Below are 16,847 nucleotides of genomic sequence, written 5' to 3' on the forward strand. Positions count from 1 at the left end.
TTAAAAATACAGCACAATAAAAAACTTTAGAACATAAAAATAAACACTTGCAGTGATCTTTGAAGTTTATATACCACACAATAGCCAGTGGATTCAGCAAGTAGTGGTTGTCGCTGAATTTCATAAAGTGATATGAATACGTCTGTTGTATCTGATAAGTCAAGGCAAGCAGAAGCTAAAGCAAACAGTGGTTTCTTGAATAATCTGCTTTGCTTTCTTTTATAGGTCAACATAACTTCTTGCATCTTTTTCTTGACCTGTAAGGCCATCTTCATGTCAGCACATGGTTCCCAAGTGTTTAGGAATATGTAAAGACAGTTATTCCAATTATTTCTTTTCCTTAATAATCTAAAAAAGAAAGATCTTGATTGATTAATGATTTTTTTAATGTGTTTTCTTTATCAGTTCGTGTAGGAGCAACTTCTGCAGCCAGCTCCTATGAATGGTCCTAGGAGTGAGTATCTCTCCTTCATTTCTCATCCTAAAGTCTCAGTGGAATGGAACTATTATGGGAATGGGAATCCCTCAAATAGGTAGAAACTCTCTCACAGCAGTCTGAGGTTTGTATTCAAGAGCTGTAGCTGCACAAGAAACATCAGGGAAATGGATGTCAAGATCCTCAAGAAAAGGTGAATACCTCCAACTAGATGATGACTCAAATACTAGGGGTTAACATCCCAAAAGGCAGAGCATCTCTGAGTGGGTAGTGGATAAAAGTCAAGGTGCTTTTTACAGGAAACATGACTTCTGAGGAGGCCATAAAGCTTTGAATGAGAATGCACTGTACAGAAATATCTCTCTTGGCAGCAGGCAAAGGGAAAGGAGGAGAAAACATCATCGACAGACCTCAACTTTTAGAGATCCATTCCATTCTTTTCTCTTCCCTTCATTAATCCATTATTCATGATCACAAATTTTCTATTCCTTAAGAATTTTGTTACCATCTACAAGGCCAGTATTGCCCACAAACTGTACACCAGGACATGTATTTCCAAAACCAGTTGGCAAACAAAAAAAACCACTGTATGTCAAGCTATTTACTGGCTTTTCACAAGAAAACAGAATCTCATCTTCATTACAACGCTCAGGGATTTTAGAACCTTTTTAGATTTTGACCCTGCACATCATGGAGTACCCAAAGGTCCCTGTGAGGTAGAGGAAAAGAAAGCAATCTCATAACCTCCAAAAATATCAACACCATTTAGGCTGGATTTTCACAAGGAGCAAACTGCTGCTCATAATATTAAATTTTCATCACCTACCTACAAGTTTAAAAAGGGTTGACAGTCTGAATTCCTCTGAATGATGGTACTTCAAAAGCTCAACTGAAGAGGCTGAAATGTGGATGAAATATCCTGGTTTTGCAAATGACTCAAAGGAACTGTATCCTGAAAGCCATGTATTCTTGTGAATGACAAATGTAGACCTGTTGTGAAACTCCTCAGTTTTTTTCCATTTGGAAAGAACAAGAGTATTATTGGAGACCAACTGAAGAAAATAGTTTGGTCTCTCAGCTGTTTCAAATGAAATCAAGTTGGAATCTGAAAAACAAAATAAAATACACAGAACTCATTTACTTGCTGATATGGTATAATAAAGTAAGCTCATTCTGATGTACCACTACTGATATTAGTAGTGTGAGGAATGAAAACTGACTTAGGCCTTTCCAGTGAAAATAGCCTGAATCTTGTAAGCAAATACACTACATATGGATTTCAGAGTGCTAGATTGTGAAGGATATTTACTTTTCTAAATACTCTACAGATTTCAAGAGGAATACAAGGAGATTAAGACATTTGCTCACATCAGGATAAAGGAATATAGCCCTGCAGTCAAGCAGAACTTAATTTACAGTCTTTGCTAAACCATTTATTTAATAAAAATTTAAACTTCATTTGACTAGCTTTACAAGTAAGATTTGCCATCAGGAATTTACAGCTTAAGAGCTCAGCATTTCATTAAAAACAAATTATGAAAACATATTTTGCATTCATCTCCCTGCCCCTTCCTCTAAAAATGTTACAGCAAAGTCGGTTTTCTGGCAAATGTCCCCTCATGATACCTTACCCTGCAATCAGCACTGTTGATTTCAAGCAGCCTCTGTACAACCAATTGCAGAGCAGCAGACTCTGAGCCTGTTACAGGCATCTGTTGCTCACAGAATTACTTCATTCTATTTTGCTATAAACTCTGTTATTCTCTTGAAAACAGTCATTAAACTACTGTAAAATCAATTAACACTCTAGGACTGGGCAGCATTACTCAAAAAAAAAAAAAGAAAAAAGAAAGCATAGAAAACAAATATTTCTATTAAAAGGATACATTATCACATTCTGGCATAACACTTCTGGAAGACCACCTTGTTTTCCAAGCATTTGAACTTCAATTAATCTGAAAATCCTAGCAGTACTAGTGAATGTCTTTTTATTATTTGCCTGTAGCAAGAAGCTATTAAATAAGTAACAATGGGCAGTCAGCATGATTTTTAACATCTGCTATGTAGCCAGTCAGTGCATCAATGCCCAAAACTCTCCATTGTCCACAAATGGCCTGAAACTGATAAAAGACCTGCATTTTGCTGATATATGCATAATATTTACTTGAATTTTCTATGAATGATATATCATATTGATCATAGAAACTCCTCCATGACCAAATGATGAAATTCCATTTGTTCAAATTGGACTATAAAGCACAAATTCTATTCACCAGGTTAAATTTTGAGTAGATTTTTATATGGGAATAGAGCAGTAGGACTGACCTTCCCTTTCCAAACATAAATTGAATGCAATGTACAAGTGCCTCAAAAACTATGACTAATAAAAGATATCTGGCCCTAGATATTCTGTGTCAGTTCTACAGACAGCAGTATTAGTAATCAAATGCTTGTCATTTTTTCAACTGACCCATATCCTTCCTTTGCTTACACAAAGAGAGCCACCTTCAGGCTGTCCAAAGAGTTGATCAGGGGACTCTGGGCAGTAAAACTCTACTGAAACTCAAGTGCTCTGTGGGCATTAAAGTTGTGCATGCAGACAACTCTAGCATTTAAATAATGTCACAAATGCTGAATATACTCTTCTAAGTTTTCTCCACCTGTCTGAAGGTGTGCAAGACAACTTTTGCTTGCTGAATAAGCACCATGCTCCCTTAGGGGAAACCTAAGTCAGGACCTGAAGGAGACAAATTTGTAGTACTCAGCCTTACAAATCACAGGTTAGTGCCAGTGGGCATCTCTGTACAAGCAGGCAGACAATGAGCAATGGTGGCAAAGCAAGTTAAGTAGAGAGCACTTTTCTTGCAACATTTCTCTCCCGTTCTTTCCCATGTCCCAGTTTTGGCAGAAGAAAGGTAAAGGGAGCACTTTACCTAGTGCTCCACATATCTGGAGCACTGGGCTACAATACCAGTTTGGAGCTTCTGAAGGTCGGGGGAGGCTGTTGCTTTTCAACTAAAGGTATCTGTTTACAAAGCTGTGATCATCCAACTAAAACCAACCAAATGAAAATTTTGGCAGACATTGAGTGCACATTCAGTTGGCAGACAAAGAAAAGATTTTTTTGACCCAGGTCTATTCTTAAACATAAGTTCATATTCAAGGGCAGAATTTGCTCTGTCTTATTAAGATGCTAGGTTACTGTGACTTTACCATGTGCTTTGGGTTTATAAAGTCCTGAAGTCATCATAAAGCTCACTGCATGTCCAGGAAGAGTATCTTCTTCTCTCACTGGGAAAACAACACCATCCATCGATTTCACTGCCATCAGAAATTTTCCATCCAAATAGCTGACCAGCTTGTATGGGCCCTTTCCCAGAGCTATTGAGAGAAAAACCACAATTATCTTTCATGTCAAGTGCCACAAATGCTTGAGCTCTAAACATTAGGACAGAGCACATAATGAAAAACACATCTCACCACTCTGAAAATAGCTCTAGGTGTCATGGACTAAACTATAATGACAATCAAAATAAAGTCAAACTCTCTTAGAAAACACCTGTTCTGAAAACTGTCAAGAATACCTACCTTCAATTTTCAAGACTCATGATTAGCTTTTCTTTTTTGTCCCTCTCATCTGCTTTGGTTTCATAGTTACTTTATTAAAGTTAGCTGACCCCTCCATTATTTGACTTAGAAGTAAGCAGTATGTCTATAGACCACCCTAGGATCTCCCTAAATTGTTTATTTGCATAGTCAAACTGATTACACACTTCTTACTATTCTTTAAAATCTATTTTATTAATGTCTAATGTGTGAGGCATTTTGCAGGGAATAAAAGTTTGTTGTTATCAAGTATCAAACAGTGGAGATATAAACATAACCACTGGGAAATAAGACAGGAAGAAATTGGCATCATAAGCAAAGGAATGGTCAAAAGCATGGAAAGTTATGATTTCACAAATCTTAAAATGTCACACCTTCTTACTTAGTTCCAATTTCACTGCAGAAAAAAAAAGTTTATTTTTAAATGTTTGAAACTGTTTTTGTAAAGTTCTCTGTTAAAATCAGGCATTTTAGACCACCCTTTAGCAATTCACCTCATCACAATTTTACTCACAAACCAGGTAAGCATACATCTGAGACAGAAGTCTCCCAGAACTTCTCAGCCGACAGTCGCAACTAATAACATTGACCTTTAAAATCTGTTCAAAGAGGTTACAAGCTTGGACTGCAACTTGCAGCCTGCCTTCATATTCTGGTTCTCACTAATCTTAAAATTCATTAAGAATTTTGAAATCCTAAGGAGGCTGCACTACAACCAGAGTTTTAGATTCTAAAGCTTTAAAAAAGTAAGCAGTTAGGACAGAAGTCCATGCTCACCTAAACATGTACAATGATACCTCGTCACCTTCAGCACAGGGAGTTGAAAAACATTTTTAAAATTATTACTTAAAACATCCAGTGTTCTAGATATATTATTATATCTTTAATCTCATATCTCAGGCCCATCCAAAACCTGAGAGAGCACAGCCACCAGCTGAGAATTTTCCCTTTCCAAAGACAATAGGTTCTGCTTCCTAGTAGGACTGGAACTATTTCACTCTGGATTCATGACAAAGTTACACAGAGAAAACATCTCTCTGGTCTAAGATGATGCCTTAACCTTCCTCTCTCCAAAACTAAGTAATTCTAGGTAATGCTATAAGTGAGGTAGACAAGTAAATCTTCAGCATGGAGATGATTTTCTTTCCCCACTGGCAGCTCTGAAACATCGTATGTTGAATACTGATGAGTTGGATTAGCAAACAAGATACAAAGTAAGAAGTATATGATAAACATGCTTATTACAAGGTTGGCCACATGCACAAACTCTCCACTCATTCAACTAATTTCTATCAGTGAGAGTTCAGTAACAAATAAAACTAATAACACACCTTAAAAGTATGTGTTATCATCTAGCTTGACGATTACCACAGATGTTAGAGGCACTGTACTTTCAATGTTAAAACTGCACTAAGATCATCTAGTATCAGACTACATGTATTTCATTTATAAAACAAAACTAAACAAAAAACCTCAAACCAAACAGGAAATGTAAAACTTCAATCACCTCTTATGTTCAACTCTCCTTTATTTAAATTAATTTAGAGGCTTAGATAGTGATCTAGATGAAATTCCCATGCATTAGCAATCTGACCCCACGCAAAATCTTTTCAGCAGTCAGTGTACTAGAAAATGCAGATTTCTTGGTCATATTGTTTGGGCCTGAAAAACTGCACAGGTCTCTTCTAATTTAAACTTGGTCCCTCTCGGAGATGTTTCTGGGGGTGAGCTGCTGCAATACTGAGTCTAAAAGAAGACCAAAATACCACAAACCATGTGGATAGATAGGCTTCCATATGAGCTTGATAAAAAGAGTTATAGAATAAATAGCAGAAGTCCTGACCATTCCTCACATCATGCTGGCTTGCGTGCCACGTCTAACTATGCAGACACTGGCAATGTAACTTTAAAATAGTCTGAAGATGGATTCCAGTGCTAACAGGGCAGTACAGCAGCCAGTGCAGATTCAAGGTTTTCTCCAGCACCTTGTACAAGTTTTGCACCCCTCACTGAGAGCCACTCTATGCAGCAGCAATGCTTGCTGCTTAGGAACTTAAGGCTAGGCCAGACATACCTAAATGGAGAGTTATTCCCCATTTGGAGACAAAAAGTTGTCATACCTTAACAGCTACCTCCCTCTGGAGGCTGCACAGGAGACCATCAGTGATTTAACATACCCACTGGGGATTAGCTTTGAACTGCATTATGTCTTCAGCAAGTAGTGCCCCTAGTACTATTTAGTTGAATAGTCTATTAATTACTTAATGATTTAGTTGTTTAATCATGGTCCATCACTGCAAAGAAAATTAGCTAAACATATGCTCTTGGGAAAGGTCCAAGAATAAAAAAAATATTATGACATTAAAAGCCTTTGAAACAGAAAAATAAACCAGTAAAACAGAATCTCGGCTATATAAAAAAAAAAAAACCATTCACAAATAAAACATTCATTATTATTTCACAAAAATAATTTGCAATTATTTTTATACAAAGTTCTAAGATTTATTTAAAGAAATCAAAGATTCTAGTGACATTTTATCAACTCCTTTAGGACTTACCTTTGTTGAAATATTCACAATCATATGCTAAAAAAAAAGAAAATAAATGCAGTTAACAGGCATTCTGCAGATAAACTGGTTTTCTATTGCCCTTTAAAATTAAGATGTAAGCCAAAAGCTTGACCAAATTAGATCATTTATTAAAAAATTATTACCAAATATTTACTTCATTGCTTTAGGTAAAATACTAATTTAAACTACACTGATTTAAAGAAAGCATTGCTTCCTAGCAGGAAATACTAAGTTCACATACATACAGTTGTCTTTTTGTGACCCCTAGTGGCTAGGACTGAGCTGCGTTGTTTTTCCATGCTCTCACTGAAACACACAAACCTTTTCTATCAAAATTTAAGTGTAACCCGTTCACTCTGTGGTCAATTTGCTGTGTGACTCTGAGCAAGCTGCATACTCTCTCTGCGCAACTGCGAAGTTAGAAAACTGCTTGTTTTCTCCCATTCTTTATATCCTGCCCTTTTTTATCACATCTTTGGGGAAATGACTGTCTCATATTAGGCATTTCCACTACATAGATAAAGGTCTTAGATTGTTTTACAACTTCTAAGCATTGTTGGATAAGGATACTAAGGTAATGCTTAAAACCCAGTTTTTCTTCAGAAGACCTTTATATTTCACACTTGATCTGGGGGCTCTAGTAAGGCATCTGTGTTTCCTAGACCTTAATGAGAAGTAAAGTCCTGCTGAAAACAGAAACCGCTTGAGCTGTTAACTTTGTCCCTTTGGTTTGGGGGATGCATGCTGTACCCTAATATAGACTTTCCATTACTTTTCCTTTCACATCATAGGGCAAAGAATTAAAAATAGAAAAGTACCGCTCACAAATACAGCGAGAAGAACATAATCCACCGAAACAAAATCAGAGTGAGAGGCACCAACTCATCTTTCTATCAGCGTGGCTTAGTCATTGAATTCATGGCCCAGGTACCCTGATGTGATTGATTTTTCATGTCTGTCTCTCATGCATGCAGGCAGTAGCAGCCATGGGCAGTGCTGGTTTAAGTAAACTTACGACACACTCTAGGGGACCTCCAGTCCACTGCAACTCCATGCTGGCAGCACTGATGGGCATATGCTGATACACTTGTACAGAAACACTCACAGTCACCTCCTTGGTTACAACCACACGTATCTGTCAAGCAGTTGGAATAAAACCAGGTGACATCAATCTGGAAACGAAAATATCAGTTATCAAAAATACTCATATAGACACTGCCAACCAACACCTTGATACAAAGCTATGACTCTTTCAGAAGTTAATATATCAAACTTTGAAGCAATAAACATTTTACTTTAAGTGCTTCCTGAAAGGCAAGAAAAAAGGTTTATTAGAACACATCATCCTGTCCAGCACTTAATAACAGAATTAAATCAATAACCCATTAAGAACAAGCATGCTAAGATGCTGATGTGAGCTTGTATTTTGTATGGTTTTTAATATTTAAGCCCTAACAAACTACAGAGAAACGTACAAAATAACAGATTTTCTAAGCTGATCACAAATTAATAAACCTCAGAAGTGCTGAGAAAGTTAGATACACATAAAATGTAAGAAATAATACAGTAGATGGACAACTCATGTGAGAGTGGTTCATTCTATTCATATTGTCAGACAATTTCACAAGAGAATTTGTCATTTTGCCCTTACAGTATTTTCAAGCTTTTAAGCCATGCATACAGTCTCAATACCTGAACATCTTGGGATGTGTAATTTTCCATGTAAGACCTACCACTGGAAAAGAGCTTCTCCTCCATGCTCCAACTGAACCTGAGGTGACTGACCGCCACAACATGTTGAGTGGTTCATTTACTGCCTTAGGTGGTTGCCTGAGTGAGAAGATATATGCCTCCCCTTTTTTTTTTCTAGGAGTGAGTTCTTCACATCTGATATTGCCTACCTAAATGTTAATTTATTTACATATGCGAGAAAAATGTGTGTGCTATATAATACATTTGAGGAAAATAAGGCAAATAATGCCTGTAATTAAAAAAAACACCTCAAAATGGGTGTATTTTTGTCTGCATTAATTACAAAGGACACTACTAGGACTACCCATATTGTAGAAAACTAAACTGGTGCCAAAGTCACTTCTTGCCTACATCAGCTAAGTGCAGACAGTCCAGTTTAACATTCACATTTTAGAATCAGAACAGGTATGGGTTAGACCTTCTTTGTGTTCTCTTCTGCTAGTCAAAATTACTATGAAATGGGAGACAAGATGAAGATTTGAAGTGCTTCAAGTTTAAAAGTAACATTTTTCTCTACTGATATGTTCACCTTCACTTGTTTCTATACATGACCACAACTCACCACTGGATGGCAAGCTTCAAATGCTTCACTTAATAGTATTCCACATTCCTTCTTGGCAAATGGCTCTCTAAGGGGATTCAAACTGCATGGATTTCGAATGTCAGAGCTGTCAACACACTTAACCAGAAAGCAAAATTAAGGTGAGAAACTTTTTTCATAACCACTTTGTGTTTGAACTTGCAAAGCATAGTTCTGCGGCTTTTTTTTTTTAAGAGATGTAAACCATGAAACAAATGTATTGCTTATGAAACTAAAGCAGGACAGAGAATTAAAAGGTGATGCTAATCTGAAGAAAAGGAAAATTACACAAGTTGAAAAAACATTTTATTTATCTGAAAGCAGCAGAACAACACACATGTACATGTAGGTCTAACCAGAGCTGCCAGGCAGTCCCAACCTGCAGTCCTTACACCTGAACAGTCTCACTTATATAAATAAGGAGGGTCACTTGGACAATGTATGTTAGAAACGTCAGAAATCAGATATTTTTACTCTAACTGCTAGGAAGGGACATTTCTGTGAACACCACTAGACACACAACATAAAAAAAAAGTTCTGTTTTTAACTTTACAATGTATGGAAAGAATTATTTTCTTTCCATTGTTAGGTCTGCACAGTTAAATATTTCCCAGCTATGAAAGATCAGCTAAACTGACAACACAGTCTAAAGTGAACCCACAACTCTTCTATTAAGTAAAAAAATTACTACTTTACTGTTCAAATGTATTCAAAAATGTTCACAATATTGTACAGTTTCTTTCTCTACACTATTGCACTGTGAAGGCAAAAAAAGGTGATTATTTTCTTTTCCTTAACAGATTATGGCATCTGTAAGAACCCCTGATATTGTCATTTGCATTGCTGCCTGACTGATACTTCCAGGAATGAAGTTCTGATTTCATTCTAGATAAATTATATGACATAACAGCAAAAAATCTACAAGCAAACGCATTCTATTTACTATGTACCTCTACAGCTGTCCAGCTGTTTCCAAACTCCTGAGAGTTTGTTAATTCGAAATTATCTGGAGTCCTCAATTCATTTACTGTCTTCAAATCAAAATTTCCACATAATCCAGTCAATTCACCCTGGGGAAAAAACAATACACACACATATATACACATATATAAAAACATTTTCACGTGACAAAATGCTACCACCCATAACAACTTTCAAAACTTCTGTTTTCAGTTACTTAATTATAAATTTGTCACGTTTTGATCCTTCTTTAGCTAAATTTCACCCCAAACAATTCAGTTTTTCGTGATAATAAAGCTATGGAGAATATTTTATTTTGACAATGCCAGTATTATTCCCTTTCAACTATGTATCCCCAAGCCTTTGAGAAAGGAGCTGATTTTTTGTTCAGGGAAGTGAGCTGTTAGCCGGTTACGTGCTTTTCTTTTGCTTCAGCAAAATAACACCTACTCCAGTCACGTAAGGAACAAGTACTGAAGGAGAATTTTTCCCCAAAGGTATTTGTTTCTGTTGTTACAGCAGCTACACAGTAAAGAGTAACTAAAAAAAAAAAAAAAATCAATGAGAATAAATATTGTAATTGACAAGGTAGTTTGAATGTTTCTCTCCTTGATTTCTGACACATTGTCTATTCTCTGTATAATGATAAGTCTTATTTAATGAGATTTACATAAACACCTCAAAGAAATGGCAATAAGAGCATTGACTTTCACCTACCTGCCACTGATGACCCATCTGGACATGAACTGTTGTTCTCTGATCCCAAAGAATGGTGATATGTTCATCAGGAAAATGAACAACAGTGAAAAATCCAGCTTTCCATAACTGCATGTTTTGTACGTGGTCTATGTAACTAGATAAGCTCTGTTCAAAATAAAACAAGGGAGTTTATAATGGAAGTAATGTCTTCATTCACTTCACAGGAAATGAAATGCCTAAATAAAATGAACTACCTGGTTCTCAGATGTAAGTCCAAAAGCAGACAGAGGGACAAATGCTCAAGCAAAAGGGTTCTGGACTTTGTGAACTGCACTGTGTTTTTATGACTTTCCTATTTTAAAAGTTGAATATCAAATTTACAGGATGGGTAACGGCAATCAGAGTGAAGGTTAAAATGTTAATGGTTCATCTGGGAGGTATAAGAGTAGTTTTAAGGTTCCTGATCATGATTTTCCCCTCAACTATACCTAATTCAGTCTCAGCCACCTGCCTTTTTTTCTACTATGGATAGGTAATAAAGACACATGGAACAACGTCCTGAAATAAGGAACTGTCCAAATATGTCCATAGATTACAATCTTATTTACATAAAGCTTTCTTCTTTCCATCCAATAACAATTAGATTCCAATTTATTTGTAGCATGGACTAAGATGTCTGGTTTAACTACACAGTATCTCAAACAGAGGGATTCAACTTCCTTTAAATAGTCAGTCTATAAATTGTAAATGGTACCATTTATACTAAAATTGCTAGAAATACTAAATGCTTACAGCAATAGAATTTGCAGTTTGGCCAAAATAAAAATTACATTCAGGCTATAGAGTATACCAGGGGCTGTAATTTGGGGGTTTTTTTAACTGTATAGAAATATTCTTCTTATACGTTCCAGAGCAGACTAAACTCTTAGTTCTAGTGGACTTAAAAACAAAATTCCCACTGACTTCAAAACATCTGGATTTTTCCTAAGATATTAAACAGGAATCAAGTCTAAACAAAAGAGCTACAATATCTCAACTAACACTTTTGTCAAATACAGACAAGATTTTAATATTTCCATTGAACAATACAGATATGATCAGCATTCACAGTAAAGATGTTTACACCTTTGCTACTAAAGTGGCACAGTAAGTTTTTGGTAATGAAAGGAAGAAACACCCATAGAAGTACATACACTACTTTTTGATCAGTGGTAAAAACCCAAACTTACTGGATTTCCTGTCTCATCATCAAATACTAAAAAAGATTTTCCAACATTAATGAAAATGTTTTTTCTGCAAATGATTCCAGTACTAAAGCAGTCAATATTCTCTATAATAACAGAAAGACTGGTTGAAGAAGTACCCTGAAAAAAAAAAAGGAATGACGACTTTTAAATATACTAATATAAATATGTATATACACAAAGTTCGATTAGCAGAAACCTCAGTGTATATTTATTATACTATGTATGATTCAAATTCTAGAAAACATCAAAAATGAAAAAACAGTATGTAGGACTCAACAGACTGTACAGATAGGAAATAAGTAGAATGGTAGATTTTAAGAGATAGTTTTAAATCCAGTTTTAGAGAGGCCTTACAAAAAAAAAAATCTCACCTTAACTAGGTAAACCTTACAAGTTCCAACAAAGTCAAAAGTTAGTCCATCAAACGTTCTGTAATGCCGGTCCCCATACGCAGTACACATCGATGGGCAAGGATGGAAGGTGCACTGAAATGATCCGTGCTGGCAAATGCTGAAAAATGTATGACCAATAACGGTAATATCAGCTGCAAGCCCAGAAAAATTATTACAGCTATTACACTGAGAAGCAAAAAAATAAAAGCCATGCAAGTGTGATGAGTGTGGACAGAAGCACTTTGAAATGTTGTCCAAAAGCAGCATACATAAATTGATTCGCTGGAAAAAAAAAATGTACATATTGAACTCATACTGTCTATGCTTCTTATTCTGCTAGAATTTATAGGCTCCAGAAAATACAGACATCAAAACAAGAAAAAAAATATCATCCAAAGTAATACAATTTATTCTCTACTGGCACATCAATAACATGTCACAAGGACAAAGCTTTCTTTTTCAGCTTTTCGCTGAACATTTTTTTCTACACAAGTTGAATCTTAGAATCAAAAAATAACATGTCCTCTTACTCCAGTCTTTATGCATTCTCTGCTTGAATGAGAATTTCACAGAATTAGAGGAAACATTTCAGTATTCAGAGGAAACATTATTTTGTTGTTTAGATTCCTTGAAAGAACCATGTTTTGGGCTGTTGGATTTATTTTTTTTCCTGATGTCTACATATTGTCACTCCCAAACCCTAGACTAACATCTTAGGGGTTTCCAGAATAGTTCAAGTTCTGTCTATGGCCACCTTAAGCATCAAAGGGCTTTCATCACACATATAAGTGATTGTTCAGACTTTCCTGAATTCTCTTTGCTTTGTAAGAGGCTTTGCAGCATTGGATATTATACCTCTTTCTGCATCACTCTCTTGCAATCTAAATTACATTTTCAGAAACTACTTAAGTTTTATAAATAGTGGATATAATTTTATTTCCTGTATCCACAAGTAATCTTTAAAATGTTATTTTTATGTTTTTAAATGAACTGGATACTTAAAAAACTTCTCTTGATAAAGACAGCAGAGCTGGTGCCTCGATACAGCTTTACTACAGGTATATTTACAAATACAGGTTAAACTAAATACAGCATGTGATGTAATTATGGTACCTAAGCTTACTTTTCAAAAAAAAATTGATTTTTAATTTCCTCATTAAATGAATATTTCATATTTTACACCTAATGTATTAATCTGACTTACAGAAATAATGGATAAATTGCTAACATTTGGTATCTCATATACTGAAGCACCAAGCAGTATGAAGTTTTTTCTCAGTATAACTTTTTGTCATTATAATTTTTCCTTTTCTGTTTATATTGCTATCACAGGCTCAGAACACCACTGTTTTCAAAAGAGCAGCAAATATCTAGAAAATCCAGGCAGTTCCAAATACTAATATCGTCTTCCTCCTGTTCCCTTATCAGGTAACTTGCACCAACATGGAATCTTTGTCCAGATTTTTGAAGATTCTGCTTATCCCGTCATTGATTTGGCACCAGCACTTGTGTTTTGTATAGGTACATATATAAATACACTAAGCACATGGCTACAAGAAGTTAAAAGTATGATACATGAAGTGTTTGCTGTACCAAAGCACAAGGAGACAGCAGCAGGGCTCGTCCAGCTAACCCTTGTCACCTTAAGGCAGCACCTAAGGCAGGAACCTAATCAAGCTGATCAAGAGAGGGGCAGATGGAAGGAATTATATTTGGACTGAAAGACTAAGTGCTGCTTCTCATGTTCTCTGTGAGACATTAGATTTTAATTTTACTCTTGGCTTATTCGAATCCTCCTCCACATGCCGATCTGTTAAGGACTCATGCGGAAACATTTCTTAACATGTAAAGAGAAGGGAGCTCCTTTTCATACTTTCCTTTTTTCAGGAGTCTTAACATATTTACAGTCAGAAGGGAGGGATTAAGAGGTACACAATGTCTTCAAAGTCCTCTGCACCAGGCTTGTTTCATACTAAGTGAACTAACATTTAGTTATCAGAATCTAGAGAGCCCTACTCGGAAAAGCAGAACTATCAGCACCTTCCAAACTTCAATGAGCTTTTTAAAAAAACATATTTCCAAGAACTATTTGTTTAAGAACAGAAGGCCCAATTCAGCAGCCCACGGACACTAACCAGCAGTTGCTCGATGGTCTCAACATACGACAGTAAATCAGCACTGCACCACCCATCTTACCTTGCACAGCACAGCACCAAAATGCTGCCATAGCCTCAGCATCAGAACCCTTTGTGTTAGAACCTTGACAGCACATGCTAAAAATTTCAGGCACTTGCACAAAAACCAAAAATCGGAAAACCTAGAACCACAGTTCAGTAAGATCCCAGAGCTTGAGTTGAAAGTTCCTGGCACTTCACTGGTAGTTTTGCCAACTTAGGAAATTATTTTATTTGCCATTTTACTGTTCAATAAATAAATCAGACTAATAGTTGTTTTTAGTACTACATCTTATGTGAGTAAGATTATATTTAACATCAACGTACACTGATTCTCTGCACTAAAAAACACTAAATTATAACTGCTATGAGTGCCTAAGTGGGTTTGTTTGCACGGAAGTATTCTCATGCTTGGAACATTTCCTTTAACAGCAGACTCAAAGACTTCATATGTTTTGTATGAAGCAGAGCTTGTTGCAGACTCCCATCTGTCAGCAGACAACTGATTGCCAAAAAGCTATTATCACTTAATCTGTCTTTGCTTCTGGACATGGAAGAGTAGAAAAACCATGAAAGCCTTAAAGACCTGTACATGAATTAATGAGCCTGGCCTGAGAAAAAAAAAAAAAAGAGAGAAAGCAAAATATCCAGTGTCTTTCTGCCTGCACTGCAGCTGCCTTTGGTGAAGTCTCATACAGATTAAATGGGATCTAATAAACTCCTTCTGATGCAAGCAATCCCACACCAGGTCCAAATGGAGAGGCCTTTGGAAATAAGGGGGTGAATAACCCGGTCGCTTTACCTGCCTGCCCAGTGGAGATGGCTTGTAAGTCGCTTCACCAGTCGACCAAAGGGCTACAAATCTCTTCTAGAGCAGATACTGAGGACCTGACGAGAGGCAGAGGTAGGCAGTCAGCACAAGGCTGGAGGGGGCAACGACATCCAGACAAGGCAGTGACTAGTGCTGACTGGAGAAGCCTTCACTGTGCCAGGCTACCCTAAGCTGTGCAGGCCAGGAGCAGCAGTTCACCAGGTGACCCCAGTTACATGTTCCTGGTGAGCTACAAGAAGGGGACAAAAGGAAGGAACTGCTCTGCAGAGAATCTGGAGGCTACACCACTACCTCAGTATCTCCATGCTTGACAACTGATTTTTCTGGGGCTCTAGTAAGACAAATAGCACTGCTCAATGCCAGCTTGCAAGGTTCAGCTGTGGTCAGAGAAGAAAACAGATGGGGACCATCAAGAAAAAAGTTTGTTTCAGGATCATGCAGACGTAGAATATTGTCACACTCTTGTAAAGCTTATTAAAATGGTAATGTAACACATTCTACTGAGTGCTCAAGAAAACTTCACAGGATAACATAGCTGTACCTATATGCTGCATTTACAACACTGGATAGTAAAAGGAATAGGTTTCTGCATGTATTTGAGTGATCCTATCAAACCTTGCCTATTGGAACACCTCCTTTTAAAGCCAATTGATTCATCAGTTATCCACATATGCAAAATTAGCAATCAATTTATCTGCTACCATGCTCAGTACATGATGTTGCTCAGTACTCTCCTTAAATTATCATTGTAGTGGGTGTATACTTATGGCTACAGGGTTATATTTTGGTTGTTAGACTGCTCAGATTCAATGCTAAATGTGAAAATGAATAAATAAGAAGCTCTAACAATGTCACTAAGGTGTTATATAAGTACTTTTCCTCTACTTTAGGAACACTAGCCATTGAATATTAGTTTAGATGACCCTGACAACAAAAAAACCCCAAACTTTTTTCTAAATCAAGGTTTTTTTAAAAGAGAAGAAAATCCCAAATAGCTATTATTTTGTTATGTAAAAGCTCTTTGAAACAACAAACCCTAAGCCAATGTCATTTTAATACCTCTTTGAAGAAATGTAAATACAAAATCAAAGTAAATGATTTACCATAATCTGCTGTGAAAGTTATGATTAAAACACATGAAGGAAAAATCAATCTACAAATAAATAACTAAAATGAAATAATCACTTAAAGAGACCTCTGCTTACCAGGTATGACAGGAAGAAATTACTTTGTCCCCCGGAAAATATTCCTTTCCTTTCCATGAACATGGACACTCATCTGCATCCAAGCACACTTCCCCATGTTTAAAAAGACTGTCAAAGAAAGAACAAAAATGCAAATTCAGCAGCAGTATAGATGCTATCTAGATACAACAGTATTTTCCTAAACTTTAAAATCACTAGCATTATTATTAGTGAAAAGCAAATAACATTTTGAAACTTCTGAATTTGAAAAGGCACAATTTTATTACTAATTATGTATGAGCAATTTGATACATGCCTTTCGCAGGTAACTGAATATGTTATCTTTACTAAGTACCAGCACTCTGGGCACTAGCACTTCAATCACTAACCCTGTGAAGACTGATTCATTAACCAA

At 36.3% G+C, this 16,847-nt stretch overlaps 1 protein-coding gene across 1 annotated transcript in view; it reads right to left on the minus strand.

The window, feature by feature from the left end:
- OTOG (otogelin) overlaps positions 1-16,847 on the minus strand; it is a 99,857-nt gene that overhangs the window by 40,045 nt on the left and 42,965 nt on the right. Inside the window, exons 24-33 of the mRNA XM_051803979.1 lie at positions 16,454-16,561; positions 12,222-12,360; positions 11,833-11,967; positions 10,622-10,768; positions 9,895-10,014; positions 8,927-9,043; positions 7,628-7,784; positions 6,601-6,627; positions 3,650-3,817; positions 1,263-1,541 (exon numbers count right to left, since the gene is read on the minus strand). Of these exons, the coding sequence (XP_051659939.1) occupies positions 1,263-1,541; positions 3,650-3,817; positions 6,601-6,627; positions 7,628-7,784; positions 8,927-9,043; positions 9,895-10,014; positions 10,622-10,768; positions 11,833-11,967; positions 12,222-12,360; positions 16,454-16,561 (1,397 nt within the window). The remainder of the gene's footprint in view (positions 1-1,262; positions 1,542-3,649; positions 3,818-6,600; positions 6,628-7,627; positions 7,785-8,926; positions 9,044-9,894; positions 10,015-10,621; positions 10,769-11,832; positions 11,968-12,221; positions 12,361-16,453; positions 16,562-16,847) is intronic.

The sequence above is a fragment of the Manacus candei genome, unplaced genomic scaffold (genome assembly GCF_025592945.1).
Source record: "Manacus candei isolate 608988 ecotype Guabito, Panama unplaced genomic scaffold, ASM2559294v1 h1tg000060l, whole genome shotgun sequence".
NCBI lineage: Eukaryota > Metazoa > Chordata > Aves > Passeriformes > Pipridae > Manacus > Manacus candei.